Source organism: Felis catus, chromosome A3 (assembly GCF_018350175.1).
Source record: "Felis catus isolate Fca126 chromosome A3, F.catus_Fca126_mat1.0, whole genome shotgun sequence".
In the NCBI taxonomy this organism is placed as follows: Eukaryota; Metazoa; Chordata; class Mammalia; order Carnivora; family Felidae; genus Felis; species Felis catus.
The window spans coordinates 44,942,098-44,958,326 of NC_058370.1; the positions used below are offsets into that span (position 1 = coordinate 44,942,098).

Below are 16,229 nucleotides of genomic sequence, written 5' to 3' on the forward strand. Positions count from 1 at the left end.
CAAATATGTTTTGTTGTATTGACTGCCTGCAAAAGGAACTGTAAGACTTTATTAGGGAAGATTCGCTTTCCCTGGCTTTACAGAAAACGCGTTGGAGTGTGGGGGGCAGTAGCACTGCTAAGCTTTGTTGGTGGGCAGGTATGAAGTTATAACTTGTCTGCCCTATAACCAATGCAGAGTTCCAGGTGTCCATTCTGAGAAAGCAGACCTTGCATTTCTTCTTCCTTCAGACAATGGTTACAGTAGCTGCACTTTCTTTGGCAGATGTGGTGCTGGAAAAAGCCATGCACAAGTGCATCTTAAAGCCCCTGAAGGGGCACGTGGAGGCCATGCTGAGGGACTTCCATATGGCCGACGGCTCGTGGAAACAGCTCAAGGAGAATCTGCAGCTTGTGCGGCAGAGGAACCCACAGGAGCTGGGGGTGTTCGCCCCAACCCCTGATTTTGTGGATGTGGAGAAAATCAAAGTCAAATTCATGACTATGCAGAAGATGTATTCGCCGGAAAAGAAAGTCATGCTGCTGTTGAGGGTCTGCAAGCTTATTTACACTGTCATGGAGAACAACTCAGGTGAGGCTACCGGAAGTCCAGGCTTCTTGTACTCCCCACCACGGCCAGTGACGTGGCTGGCGATGTGGCCAGTGACACATCAGGCTTTCTGATTCCCAATTTCTCTTTCTTTCAACCTCTTGATTTCACCAAACAGCCCACAGTATTAGGCTGGTATCTGGCAAATTGGTCACTTGCAATAGATTGGTAACACCAAGAAAAGTAGGCGGTTGAGGAGACAAGATTCTTGTATGATACCAATTTGTTAAAGGTTTAGTTCAAGGCAGTGGATGCAGATTCAGTCTCTGGAGACTGAATTCACGTCCTCACTCTGTGAATGAGTTAATTAACTATGGGCTTTGGCTACCTTAATCTACTTCTAAGATGCAGTTTCTATACCTGTCACTGAATATGACCCTGTCCTTCATAAGATGGGGGTTAGATGAGGCAATGCACATGTAGCCCCAAGCATGGTGGAAATATTAGCAATTATTTATCATTACTACATTTAGGCCAATGAGGGTTTGTGTCCATGATCTACATCCAGCATGTGTCAAACATAGAGTATTCAGTAACCATGTGGTTTCATTACAGCTGTTTCATTGGTTCTTCCTTCTTTGCTACAAGTTGACATAATGTAATTGAATTCACAAAAGAATTACATAGTTCGAAAGTAAGCCCTCAGATTTTGTCAGTTTATTTCTTCGAGATGCAGAAGTAACCATATTATGGCTAGTGACTGGACCCTGCATAGTTCCAGGGCTTCAGTGAGCTTGTTGTAATTCCATGGATGATTATCAACTTTTCCTCTAAGTAAAATTGCTTCATGGAGAAACAGCAGAGAGAACACACAGGATGTATTAACCACTGCTTGGGTAGATAGGAATGTGTGTGCGCTTTGCACATTGTCGGGCAGAGGCATTAAAATGTGAGCCCCTGAGCTGGTCATGATAGCATATGAACATGACCTCTGAAATTTGCAAACATAGTTCACATACAGGAAGTATATTTTCTGTAGTTCAGACAATCACTTATGTAAGTTCAAAAATAGTGTCTTCACAGGATTATGTTCTTCCAAAGCACAGTGTCTCAACCTTAGCACTAATGACATTTAAAATGGATAATTCTCTGTTGTGGGGGCTGCTTCCTGTATGGAGTTCTTCAGCATCCCGGATGTCATTTGCACCCCACCCTCTATTCATGACAATGAAGAATGTCTCCAGACAATGCCAAGTCCCCCTGGGTGGTGTCGGCACAATCACCCTGAGTTGAGACTCACTTTTGTAATGAAAAGTAGCAATAAGGACTGCATTTTTTTTGCTATATATTAATCATATGTATCTATTCGACATATACTGAATTTTTACATTTAAATAAATTAACTGTGTGCTCATGTTGAATGCAGAGCAAAGCTTGTTCCTGGTCCGAGTTTGGTCCTGTCATTATGTTGATGATTGATTTGCACAGAAAATAACAGGGAACACAGTAGAATTCACAAAGGATTAAACAGAGTAGATACTTAGTAAAAGTTTTATAACATTACTTGCTGAAAGTTAAACTGTTTACAGGTACTCTGTTCTATTGTATAACCTGATGCATATCATGAAAGCATGGAGGAAATCTTTCTTGTGTTCCTTGACTCATAGATATTTCATTCTGAAATTGTACGTTAGGATTGGTCTCTAACATGAGCAGCCAGGAGGGTCACAGGCTACACAGGATTCCAGAAACACCCACCTCTGTTTATGAATAGCACATTTCCCCAGATGACTCTTGGCTATCTAAAAAAAGCAGTCTGCGTAGGATATGAAAGAAAGAAGTGTTGGTAAAAATATTCCCATCTTCCCCTTTCTTCTGATTCCAGGGAGGATGTATGGAGCTGATGACTTTTTGCCAGTCCTGACCTACGTCATAGCTCAGTGTGACATGTTGGAACTGGACACTGAAATTGAGTACATGATGGAGCTCTTAGACCCATCACTGTTACATGGAGAAGGTAACAATTGCTTGAGGATGTGGGAGGAAATGAGGTGTCTTTTTTCAGTTTTGTTTTCATGTTTTTCTTGAGGTGAAATTCACATAACATTAGATTAACTGTTTTAAAATTTTTTAATGTTTTTTTTTTTGAGTGAGCGAGCGAGCGAGAGAGAGAGAGAGAGAGAGAGCAGGGGAGGGGCAGAGAGAGAGGGAGACACAGAGTCCCAAGCAGGATCCAGGCTCCAGGCTCCAAGGTGTCAACACAGTGCCTGCCTTGGGGCTTGAACCCACGAACCTCGAGATCATGACCTGAGCCAAAGTTGGATTCTTAACCGATTGAGCCACCCAGGTGCCACAGATTAGCTGTTTTGTGAATGGTTCATCAGCATTTAGTACCTTCACAGTCTTGTGCCATCTACCACCACTATTTAGCCCCAAACTTTTTTTATCACCCCAAGATAAAACCCCATACACACTTGGCAGTCACGTGAGAGCTTTTTTGCATTCTTAAGGGTTAAGTATAGTTTTAATTTCTTTGTTGATTTAAAAGAATGTGCTAACTTTTTCCTGATTAGAAAAGTAATGCATATTCATTGTAGAAAATATGGAAAAGTCAGAAAACCACTAAAAATGTAACCCGGCCATAATTATACTTTGCCGAGATTGGTTAATTGCAATTAAAAAAAATATCATTCAATAGGAAAAGATGCCATTTTTAAAAAGAAGTGGTTTCCTTGAGGAAGAAGGAAGGTATAAACTTTTGTCAGGGAATATTTTCACCACCAGAAAAATATCCTGCTGTTCTATCAGTAAGACGGATGAAGGCTGGCCTTTTGTTTTTCATCTTTTTAAAAAATTTTGTTCTCAAGATGAAAACAGCATTGGTTTTATTTTCTCTATAACAAATTATATTGGCACACTGTTAGCATAAAATGCAGTGGAGTAAAACTGGGCAGTTTGCTTTCAACGTACCTTGTCAGTTCAGTCTCTTTCTTGCGACTGCCCGACCCCAACATGTCTTCGCAGAAATTCCTTCTCCTTACACATCAGTTAGGTATTTTATCCTGGAAATAATTGGGATGTTTGTCATTGTGATGCCCAGGCTTGAAGGGCAGAAATAACTGGGACTCTTATGTGAGTTCGTTTTTTTAAAGGAGAATAAATCAGGGCCTGTGCATTGTGAATCCCATTAATCCATTTCCATGTGTCCCGGTGAGAGTCCAGATAGACCCTGAGTAGTGAATTGTTGCACAGAATTTTTTTAAGTCTTTTCTCCACTGAGTTTTAGTCTGGCCTTCAGTAGGAAGGTCCACGTGCTGATAGGATTCTGCAGGGAATGTGTCATACTGGCATTTGCAGAGCATCTGTCCTCCCTGAAAAGAAAGCCAAGGTGTACCTCATACCTCAGGGTACACTTTCCCACCCCTCGAGGGATAGTGCTGACTCAGGATTAGTGATGGATATCTTTTCATCCTGTTCCCGCACCCCAGAGAAGTATGAATGAGCCCCTTTCACCCCTTTCAAATTTTTTTTTAACGTTTATTTATTTTTGAGACAGAGAGAGACAGAGCATGAACGGGGGAGGGTCAGAGAAAGGGAGACACAGAATCTGAAATAGGCTCCAGGCTCTGAGCAGTCAACACAGAGGCCGACGCGGGGCTCGAACTCACGGACCGCGAGATCGTGACCTGAGCCAAAGTTGGCCGCCTAACCGACTGAGCCACCCAGGCGCCCCTCCTTTCATCCCTTTCAACCTCTCCCTCATTTACCCCGCCCCACACCCCCCACTAGTATTCACTACCCTGCAACCAGACATCCCATGATGAGCCACCAAGATCCCGCCTGAAACTTTCCTCATTTGCTCTGCCCTTGGATTTAACGGGAGAGGGGAAAGTGTGTGGTTTTGTCTGAGGACCAACAGGAGCACACATTAGTCTCCATGCCCTGCTTTCTTTTCTTCTCTGCATTATCATTATAATTTCATAGATATCTGAGCTTTCTTCTAGTTTTAGTTGTTTTGAGCTCTAATCCTGCTTAATTCTAGAAATGACTATGTCAGACTCTTGGGGCTTTTAGGGAAAGGGCATGTCAGTCCCTCTCAGAAAATTACCATTCTGTTGCTGACAGTGTATACTTAGGACAAACATATGCTTACATCGTGTGGCCTGGGGATTGAGACAGCCACTTCCTGCCACCTTTCCCAGTGTTTCCCCAGAGCAAGGCACTGCCCTGGGCACCGTGTTGGTGACAGATGGGCAGGTGGCTATCCTCACCTCCAGGAATCATATGTCAGAGAAAGCCAAGGATCCAGATAAAGTATAGGGCAACTGGTGAGCTTGTACTTAAACTAGAGCCTGCCTCTGGTTAGCTGTCTCGGGCTTGTTGGCTTCTTTCCTTGGGAAAGCAGGCTGGCCCAGTCGGGTTGGCTGTGGGTACAGACCAGGCCTACACATCAGGGAGCTGAAGCTTTGCAGACTGAGGGGAAGACATACCTTACCAATCCAGCCCTCTGTGGCCTGCCCAAAGCCCTCTTTGGTTTTGGGGGCAGCATCCCACAACTCTTTTCTGCTGTTTAAGCAGGTAGTTTCATTTACAGAAAAGGCGTCATAGAATCCCTCTTGAGTGCACAGCTCTTGTGGCAAAGTTATAGTTTTGCTGAAATGTAACCCGTTCTCTAATTGCATCCACATGTTTCAAAGTGTGGTCAACTTGGTGCTTCCAGCATTTTGACTTTTCTCCTCAGTGCCCTGAACATTTCAGAGCTGCGGAGTCTAAAATATGACATCCAAAGGAAAACCCTGCCCTCCCAAATTTGCCTAAAACTGTGCCTCCAAGTCCCAGCTCCAGTACTGACACCTCCACACAGCCTTTCTCGAATGCTTAAGTCCCTGCTGATTGCTGTTGAAATCCTCTGTGCGGCATTTGAATTCTGTACCACCGAGTTTCACACGCAGCCATGTGCTGATTTGTTCATGGGGAAAATGTTTAGTAAAAATCAGCTACTCAGAACTCTGTACCAACATGTGGGAGATTCCATAGGGAGTTTAAACTCAGGTGGTGGGGCCCTAAGCAAAAATCCTGTTGTGTGCATAGGACCTGTATTACCCAGAGGGGGCTAGATGATGCTACAGTGAAACATAACTCCCCATATCTCGGTCAGTGACCTGAAAACCACAAAGGTGTGTTTCTTTGTAAGTTACATGTCCAATGCAGTTTTCAGGGGACTGTACTCCTTTCTCAGATGATGGACCAGCTGCCATTTCGAATGTTGTCACTTGTTGATCAGAGAGAGAGTTCTTCAGAGTCTTGCATTAGAGTTCTTCAGACACCCTGACTTTGGACCATGAACAAAACTCATTTGACCACAACTAACTTCTAGTCCTGCATGAATAAACCTGCCAATACCTGTTTTCTTTAATAAATTCATAAACTTCTATAAAGCAGGGACTCAGATACCATTTCTTACAAATCTAGCCCCTGCTATATACTTCCTTGGGCTCACAGTAGAAATTCAATAGGTATTTTGACAAGACTATCTCTCAAGTTAAAATATGCTGTGCCCAGGGGCGCCTGGGTGGTTCAGTTGGTTGGGCATCCAACTTTGGCTCAGGTCATGATCTCACGGTTTGTAAATTCGAGCCCTGCGTCAGGCTCTGTGCTGACAGCTCAGAGCCTGGAGCCTGCTTCAGATTCTGTGTCTCCCCCTCTCTCTGCCCTTCCCCTGCTCATGCTCTGTCTCTCTCTCTCCCTCAATAATGAATAAACGTTAAAAAAATTTTTTTAATGCTATGCCCAGCTAGGGAATTTTTATTTCTTTTTCTTCCCAGTTTTTACTTAAATTCCAGTTAGTTAACATACAGTGTGATATTAGCTTCAAGTATGGGATTTAGTGATTCATCACTGATATGCATCACCCAGTGCTCATCACAAGTGCCCTCCTTATTACCCATCCCTAATTACGGAATTTTTATACACATATGGGGCACCCACTAGTGGTCTGCTAGCAAGGAGCTTACAAGTTCCACCAAAAGCACCTAATTCTAGTTTAGGACAAAGCTATGAACCCACTTCTAGGCATCTCACAGTGTTGCAAGTCTTTTAACAATCCTCAAATGTAAGAAATCGTTCGTAAATGCACCATTAAAGAGACATCACTTGCTTTTCCTTGTGAGTTATTTCTTCCTAAGTGTCGTGTTACATTAGTCCCCGAGTAAAAGTAAAAAGGGGAATGAGGAAAGAAAAAGTTAATGTGAAGAATCCGTGTTATCGTGAACATACGTGTAGACTGTGCAGTTCTTTCAAAGTGTGTAGTTTACTCAAAATTTAGAGAATACTAATTCCTAAAAGAAAAGCCTAAAAGTAAGTATTGCCAAGAGATGTGTGGACCCCTGGTCGTGAAGTAAATGATTCTGGCTGGGAGTGGTCGACCCCACTAACTCTCATATGTCTCCCTGCCTCCATCAGGACTCAGTGCCCTGACCTTTCCCAACAAAGCAGTTTCACAATTGCACTGAAATAATTTAGAGATTTTATACGTTTCACCCATTAGAATGGAAATTCCATCAATGAAACCGGGGCGCTGTCAGCCTGGCCCGACGGCGCCCCCTATTGCCGGCACAGGCCGGGGTCACTCAGTGCATCCATAGGATGATGCATAAATGGTCGGAGAAAGGTGGGAAGGGCGTGTTCTTGGACGCGAGCTTCTGGTCCCACAAGGAAATGCCTATGGAGAAAATAGGAAGCATGACCTCTGATTCCATTGTCCCCACTTGTTATCACTAGACTATAAACCCCTGGAGAACTCATTCTTTCTGCCCCTTTCCAGGAGGTTATTACTTGACAAGCGCCTATGGGGCACTTTCTCTGATCAAGAATTTCCAAGAAGAACAAGCCGCAAGACTGCTCAGCTCAGAGACCAGGGACACCCTGAGGCAGTGGCACAAACGGAGAACCGCCAACCGGTCCGTCCCCTCGGTGGATGACTTTCAGGTATGTGGCTGGCCGTGGCGACTTGGGGCCATGTGCTGCTTTGCCCTCCAGCGAGGCAGCGCTGGCTCACACTGCCCACACAGCTTGGGGTGCCTGAGGTTTCCCCCTTTGTCAGGTCATCCAGTGGAAAAGGGATATTTTAAACCACCGTCTGACCTTGTTGTTTCGCTTCTCTGTTTTCTTTGAATTAAAAAAATATACATATATAATATATAATTGTTATATATATATACAATTATAATTATATCTCTCTATCTATCTATATATATAGATATATAGATATATAATAATTATATATGGGTTTGGCCCAAGCTTTGCTGCCCTTTAGAAAACAAAGTCAGATAAAGTGGAGAATTCTCCAAGAATATTCAGCATGGATGTGGAGCACCTGAGCAGACAGGACCTGTGCCTCTTGGCACGGGCAGTGGGTACTGTATTTCATCTGGAGACTGGCCTACTGGGAGTAGTGGTGTTAGGCACTACGGTTGACCTGGTGTCCCTGAGAAGAGGGAGAGGTGCAGTGATGTCTTCCCCACTCTCCTTTCTTTTTCTCTCCCCACCACCTGGAAACAGAAGACACCACAGCCTCATTGGCAGCCGGTCGGGGCCAGAGTTTCAGAGTCAGCATCTGAATCCAATCCTGCCCAGATCCCCATCCAGAGTTTTCTGTGGCCATGAGCGGGTGTCCAGAAGTGTGGGGTTCCCAAATTGCTGGTTTCTCAGGGAGGAAAGGCAGCTTAAGGCTGTAGACATCTTTACCCAATACAACACCTCTTGATTTGCTCACAGTCCATGACATGAATAAGTCTGCAACCGTCTTTGAGTAGTATTTTCTTTTTTTTTTTTTTTAATTTTTTTTAACGTTTTGTTTTATTTTTGAGACAGAGAGAGACAGAGCATGAACGGGGGAGGGTCAGAGAGAGAGGGAGACACAGAATCTGAAACAGGCCCCAGTCTCTGAGCTGTCAGCACGGAGCCCAACACGGGTCTCGAACTCACAGACTGTGAGATCATGACCCGAGCTGAAGTTGGACGCTCAACCGACTGAGCCACCCAGGCGCCCCTGAGTAGTATTTTCAAAGTTTCAAACCGAATTCTAAAACCTGTGTTTTGTTTCTGTGTGTCACATGGTGAATTTCCAAGCAGGGTATATTAGTCTTTGTGTCCAGATTCACCTTTCCTGCCTTTTTGTCTTTTCGATGATCTGAAAATACTCGGAGGTATGTCTGGTTCAACGTCAGCCCATTGTGGAAAGGCAAGATCAGCAAGTTTTTCTTCAAGATAGCAATATTCTCAGAAATAGGTTCCCAAGTGCACAAATCTAAAAAAAAACAAGAATGCCTACTATGTCCCCTTCCCCGACTCCTTTGGGTTGTTGAAGAACTATCTAGTGTTAAGTGATTTAGCATACGCAGGCTCTTGGATACTGTGATATTGGCTGGGTGCTGAGAGGATTCCAAAGGTCAGTCCTACAGCCTCTGAAGAGGAGAACAGAGGAAATGAGAAAAGCTCATGTTTCCATCTCCCCGCCTGCCACCAGCTCCTCCCTCCATCTGAAGCTTCTAACCCGGAGACCCCCAGATTCTGCAGAGCCCTTCCCCACTGGCCTCTCTTATCTTGGAGAAGCACACCTTCTTAGAATACAATCCAAGAGAGGAATTGTCAGTGCTTGGCTTGGTGGTAAAAGTGAAAGCTCAGAAGCAAAGCTCCACTTGGAACTCCTAAATCAGGGGTCACAGACACACACAATGGTCTCCTCACATTGGAGAGATGGCACACCACAGTGGTGAAGGTGCTAGAACACTGGCTCTCCCACTCACAAGCTGTGTGGCCTTAGGCAAGTTACTTAGCGTTTCTGTGCTTCAGTTTCTTCACTGGTCCAGTGGGCATGGTGTAGACTTCCTTACATAGTTCTCATCAGGGGCACGTGGGTCCTCAGTCAGTTAAGCCTCCAACTCTTGGTTTCAGCTCAGGTCATGATCCGGGGGTTGTGAATTCAAGCCCCACATCAGTCTCTGTGCTGACTGCAGGGCCTGCTTGGGATTCTCTTTCTCTCCTCTCTCTCTGCCCCTCCCCCACTTGCACAGTCTCTGTGTCTCTCAAAAATAAATAAACTTCAAAAAAAATGTTCTCTTCAGGAGTCATGGGTTAATGCATACCAAGAGTGTGAGCCAAGTGTTGGCAGTAGGATGGGAGAGGAGAGGGTTGGTAAAATGGAACATGTGTGTTGTCTCAGGTATTCACATTCAAGACTTATCTTCCATATGCAGAGCTCCTGTCCTTCCCAAGGGCCTTTCCTTCCATCAGCCCAGTAAGCCCTCAAGGTAGCCATGTGGGGCCCTGGGCCGAGAGCCCACTTCCCTTTGCTCCTGAGCAGGGGTGCCAGATTTAGAAAAGGGAAACATTTGTTTTCCATCTGGGCATGCTCTGTTTTATCTGGTAACCTCATTCCTGCTGAAGTGGAAAATTGAAGAAAGATCCCAAAGAGCCTGATATGAGCACGGGAGTCTCTACAGCCTGTCTGGGCTTTGTGTGAGGTCACGGGTTTACTGTACTTCATGATGGCATGTGCCTGGCGCCATTCGCAGACCCAAGCCTGCAAGCATGCCCTTCTGTGTCCCTGAAACCGCACCCTGCACTTAACCAGCGCCATCCTCAAGGCCTTGTGGCAGAATGAACATTCTCCTCCTGCTGACCCTTTCCACATTGTTCTCGGAGCCGCTGGGAACCTCGGATCAGGTTGAACCACATGAAATTAACTGTCACTTGGGGACGTGCAAAATGGTTAAACATCAGCAGTGTCTTGTGGTCCCTTGTAACATTCTTGCCTCTGCTTAGGCTTCATTAAAAGTAGTCCAGGGACACCTGGGTGGCTCAGTCGGTTAAGCGTTTGACTCTTGATTTTGGCTCATGATTTCGAGGTTCGTGAGCTCAAGGCCTGCATCAGGCTCTGCACTGACAGTGCAAGTGCGGAGGAGCCTGCTTGGGATTCTCTGTCTCCTCTCTCTCTGCCCCTGTCCTGCTCATGCACACTCTCTCTCTCTCTCTCTCTCTCCCTCTCTCTCTCTAAAAATTAAATAAACTTAAAAAAAATCCTTAAAAAATTTTTTTAAAGTAGTCCAAAGTGAGTACAGTACCTGCTCTTGTGTCTACATATTTTAAATGTCTCTTCCTGCCAACTCCTGGTGCAGCCTCTTCTGCTGTTTGGTTTACTCTTTAAGCTGGGAATAAACCCAGCGGGGATTCCTTAACCAGGCTTCATGAGGGACACTGAAAGATCAGAGCAGGGCTGACTGGACCTCCTGCTTCTTGTACTTGTGGTGCATCGGTCCATATAGTTGTTCTCTCCACTGTCCAAATTCAGATCAGCCTCTCTCCTCACACTTGAGGCCTCAGGTCCTGACAGCACCATCCTGATGGGCCAGTGCCTGGAACGGCTCACAGGTTAGACCTCTCCTTAGTATTACTGTGCTTGCTTATTGCTCTGTCTCGTTTCCTCTTCTGATTTGTCTCCATCATCTCTCTTTCCCACCTGCAGAATTACCTCCGAGTTGCATTCCAGGAGGTCAACAGTGGCTGCACGGGAAAGACCCTCCTCGTGAGACCTTACGTTACCACCGAGGATGTGTGCCAGCTCTGTGCTGAGAAGTTTAAGGTGGGGGACCCTGAGGAGTACAGCCTCTTCCTCTTTGTTGACGAAACATGGCAGCAGCTGGCAGAGGACACTTACCCTCAAAAAATCAAGGCTGAGCTGCACAGCCGGCCACAACCCCACATCTTCCACTTTGTCTACAAGCGCATCAAGAATGATCCTTATGGTGTCATTTTCCAGAATGGGGAAGAAGATCTTACCACCTCATAGAAGACGTGAGACTTCCCAGTGGTGCATCCAAAGGGGGGGTTTAGGAACCTTGCCTTCTGGCTTCCACGTGCTTGTGCTTGAAAAGCAGTCACCTCCTTGGGGACCCCTCGGTTCAGTGACTAAGCCATCCACAGGCTGACTTGGGCAGGGGCATCTTCAGCCACATTGCCCAAGCAAGGTAGCTGAGGTTCATGAAACGGTAGGATTCTCTTTCAGAGATGGGAGAATTTCATTTGATAGTTTAGGTGTCCTGAGACTGTTTGTTTGCTACCTACCCCCAGCCAGGTTCTAGGTTGGCTCACATGTACGTATATGTCCTGAATAAACATTTAGGGTATAAGCTCTTCTCTTGAATTCGACAGCAGGTATTTGACAAGACTGTCCGATGCAGTGCGTCAGGTGCTTCTCCGTTCTGTGGATGGCTCCATCCTTTCCTTTTCTCTCTTTTGTTCTCTCTTTCTCCCTTTCTCTCTCTCTCCCTTTGTTTCTTTCTTTCAAAGAGCCTTTGTGTTTTTATATATTTCATAGAAATTTTTATAGCAGTTGCAGGTAAACTGTCAGGATTGGTTTTTAAAATATTTTTGTAACTTTAAAATATTCTATAATTATGCATGTGATTTTAACGTTTAATATTTTCAAAAAGAAGTCTCTTGCTGGATTTGAGAGTATCTCACTTTTAAAATGTCTCTCTTCTATAACTGGATGTTTCGGCAACTTTTGTGGGGAAAGACTGCTGGAGTTCTTAAAGTGATGCATTATTGACACTGGCCACAGAATGCCTTGGAAATCTGATGTACTGTTGTTACCTTGTTCATGCTTAGTGGTATTGTGCTCTTTTGTGTTTTAACCAAGTGATGCTGAGGATCAGGAGAGAAATGAATGTAGAGAGAGGTCGAGAGAGAAAAACAGACTCTGACAAAGGACTAAGGAATGTAGTCTGCTGGTTCAGACTCCTTGAAGGAAGTGGTAAAAGGGAATGGAAGGATCCACTTACGCTGAAAATACTGTAAATACGCAGTGACACTAGGCAAAAATATATCCAATGTTATTTGCTTTTGGAAATAATTTTGGAAACCCCCATGAGGAGAAAAAAAATAAGGATAATACTACCCCCTTTCCACATAAATCAAAACTAAGAGCATCAAATTATTTGCAGGCAGAAACCATGTATGTGTAATGTGACTTTCGTTGAGTTAAATAAGATGCTGTTTGGAAAAGAGTTTGCAATGCCACCAAAAAGCCCTTCTGTGTTATAAGAATGTATGGTGAAGTTAACTTCATGTTTTATGAAACCTTTTTTGGGGGTGCACAAAGTATGAGGGTCTTGTATCCATGTGACACAGGTAGTTACCAGAACATGTGATTGTACTGTGTAGAGATGCGTAGTCATCTAATTTGGTTGGCTTTGTACCTTGTACCTTTTTTTAGCTTTTGCTGTCCATCTAGAACCCTCATCACATACTGTGTTGTACTTCCTTTTGTAAATGATTTTTTAAATGGAATTTTGCACATAATACATTGTAATACTGTATGATAATCATGCGTGAAGAGTTTTGAAATATCGAGTTGTCCTTTTTTTCTTCAAGGAGCAGAGTACAATTATGCACCACACCACGTTATGCAAATCTGAAATGCACACCAGTGTTTGTGGTTAGATAATCCATGGAGAGGAAATGGCAAAGTTTGCATTTTTTCAGAAGACCGTATACACATAAGAGGCAAAAATCCAGGAGTAGAAGGAAAAGATAGTGTTCCGATCTGAAAGGATTTCCAGTGTTATCTAGGACAGAACACGACTTTGTTGAACATAGAGAAAAATCACTGTTAATCAGAAGGGCCCTGAAGACACCTCCCACCATTCTACTGTGACCTCTGAAGTGCCCTGTCCGAAAGTTGAACACTCTTTCAAAACCAACAGGGCGGGCACTCTTTTTTGCATCCATATTCCTGGTGCTTGGAGCTGTGCCTGGCAGATAGCAAGTCCTTGACCAGTCCTTGTTGACCGAATGAACTTTCTAACCCATCAGTAAGATGGATACTTAAGGATCAGAACTACAGCTAGATGAGCTGCCTGCTTTTTATATTCACAATGAATTAAACATGGGGCCAGTTCAATCCATATAGCCCTCCTCCTCACCCTCCAAATTCAGGTCATCATCTTCCTTGTCCTTAGAAGTCAGTACACAGTGATTTAAAGCAAGCCCTAACGTCTGAATGGGAGGCAGCCTTCAGTGAGATGAGAGAGAGATCAAAACAGGAAAAGTTCCGTGTGAGCAGAAGAAAACATCACAAGACAGCGCCTGGTTTTGTCATTGGGCAATGTTTCCCTGCTAAAATTACAACATAACATGTGTCTTGACTTTTTTCCCCCCACGCAGACATTCTCACTTCTCAAATTGCCAGGAAACAGATTTTGGCGAAGTTTGGAAGGAATAAGGGGAGAGTAAAAATATACATGATGGGTGGAGGGAGAAGATAATGTATTTCCAAATCTAAAATTATGTTATAAAAGTTGAATGCCGGCCAGAGGAAAAGATTTCTTTTTTTTTTTTTAATGTTGTAGGCACTGCCAAATATTCCCCCCTCAGGGACACAGAATAGAAATAGAAACTTAATAAAGTAGTTCAGTATCATGTGGAAGTTACAACTTTAGATGTATAAGAAAACAAAAGGCAGGAACCCTAACCATGAATGCGTTCATTCATAAATGTGGCTTTGCCTCCATTGGGCATCTCTTACCTTCATCTTCTTAAAGAGACTAGAAATGAGAGCATCCTGGTTGTTAACAGCACTGCCTGGTTACCCCTCAAAAGTCAGAGAGAAATGGCACAGTACATGGGCCACGGTTATTTTAATCACCTGGCCATATCTGATAGTAAACTCCCAAAAATCATTTTTCAGACCATGTTTGCGGTGGTGAATTTCAAACCAAAAGTGTTGGTTATTTAACCCAAATCAAGTTGGAGATGTGAAAAATTTATATAACATTGCAGATTCATAAGCAGACAAGAAAGAAAAACGGAAGAGGTGGTGGGAGGGAGGAGGCCAATATCTGGTAGTTGTGTCAGATAACAGGATTTATTTGAAAAAGATCTATTTGTCTCAAAGGATGGGTGGCTGATGGCCCAAACTTTTCCCACACAAACACTGGCTTTTCCAGGAAGATGGACACGGGAAGTTTTAAAATGATTCAGAAAGATCTGTTAGAGATTTAATGGAGCGGTACCCGAGGTCTGCCCTCAAACCCCCAACCCAGCAGGAAAATCAGGTTCGATAGAAGTGAGGCAGTTGAGCAGGGAATGGGGGCAGCTTCTTGTCTGGATTGTAAGAAACTCTTCCACAGTGGAATATGCCCGAATTCTGAGACACTCCACATAACGGACCTTTATAATTGCATTACAGAAATGAATCTGAGAATTTCCCTTGACCAAACACAGCCCCCCTCTCTCTCTCGCCAGTCTGGAGGGGAAGGAGTCCAGAGCCCACAGCCCAGGGTGGTCTAGCCTGAGCCAGACTCTGCTCAGGGCTACGGTTTTCCTCAGGGGTGTACAATGGAGATGAGGAGGGCCTATACCTCTGTAACCAGCTCCCTGGCAAGCTTCACCTCCCACAAGTGAAGGCAATTCCTCTCATTTAGCTCTGTTCCTATCCTTTCCTCCCACCGCCCCCACCACGGCTCTGGAAGGCAGGGCTTCTCTCCAGTAGGTTTCAATGAGGGCCATTTACAAGGCTCTTTGCCAACAGGTGGGCTCTGACTGGGCATGTCCTTTCCTCAGCTTCTTCCCTACTTCCTACCAGAGACTCAGAGTGTGAACGAGGCCCCAGTGCAAATGCTGTCCTCCCACCCCGTCACCGGGACTCAGGGTCCACTGGTCCTATTTGGATCAGGTTCCCAGCTTTGGCCGCTTCTTCAAATCACCTGCAGGCCTTTAAAACTCAATGCCCTGGCTTCCCAGACCATGAGTCTCTGCAGATGGGGCCCAGACAGCCATTCTCACTAAAACTTCCAAGGTGACTGTACTGTGAAGTTGGGCCTGATAAACACCAGTTTAGGTCAAGACACAGGTCTGAAGATACAAACACACCCAGGAGAATGAAGACCTTGTCTACAGCCACTAACACCTAACCAAGTACAGGTTCTCGATCTTCTTCGGCCGGCAGAAGACCATGGAACAGGGTACTTCTAGTATGGCGTCATCCTATAGAAATATGAAGCAAACCACATAGGTAATGTTAAATTTTCTAGTAGCCACATTAAAAAAAGGAAAAAGAAATAGGTAAAATTAATAGTAATATATGACCATACTCCTAATTTATTTAAGTAACAGATCTGTGATATATTTTAGCTCATGATATCCCAAGTATCATACCTCAACAATTAACTTCAATATTAAAGATGCATTTTATTTTTACACTGTCTTCAAAATCTTGTGTGTCTTTTGCACTCATTCCACAGTTCACAGTTCATTTCACAAATGTTCAAAAGCTACACGTGGCTAGTGGCTACCCTGTTGGACAGTGCAGTCCTAGCATATTAACTGAGAATAATTTAGAAAGCTAAAAATGACTATATGTGTATATAAAATTTAAAAAGCATCCACCACTTACATCCATTAAAAAACACATATACACACTGTCAAACACATACTTCTCACTGGCCGAGGTCATAACAGCATTTTGGCTCACAAGAGTGCCACTGGGCCTGCAGGAATTTATCCGCGCAAAGTCAGAACAGTGTCCAGCACCCCACAAGCATATTAAATATTAGTTGCTATTATCATTAGATAAGCAACTTCTTCGAAATTTTTCCACTACTGTTTATTCATACTTATCTGCCTCTGTTATTACCCAC

General features: G+C 44.2%; 1 protein-coding gene across 9 annotated transcripts in view; it reads left to right on the top strand.

The window, feature by feature from the left end:
- The window catches only part of RIN2 (Ras and Rab interactor 2), a 224,041-nt gene extending 211,127 nt beyond the window's left edge, over positions 1-12,914 (top strand). For all 9 annotated transcript variants that reach the window (XM_006929986.5, XM_019826878.2, XM_019826879.3 and 6 more), the window contains 4 exons: positions 265-570; positions 2,414-2,545; positions 7,352-7,515; positions 11,054-12,914. In XM_006929986.5, coding sequence (XP_006930048.2) covers positions 265-570; positions 2,414-2,545; positions 7,352-7,515; positions 11,054-11,377 — 926 coding nt within the window. In that variant the 3' untranslated portion in view covers positions 11,378-12,914. The remainder of the gene's footprint in view (positions 1-264; positions 571-2,413; positions 2,546-7,351; positions 7,516-11,053) is intronic.
- The last annotated feature ends 3,315 nt before the right edge of the window (positions 12,915-16,229 follow it).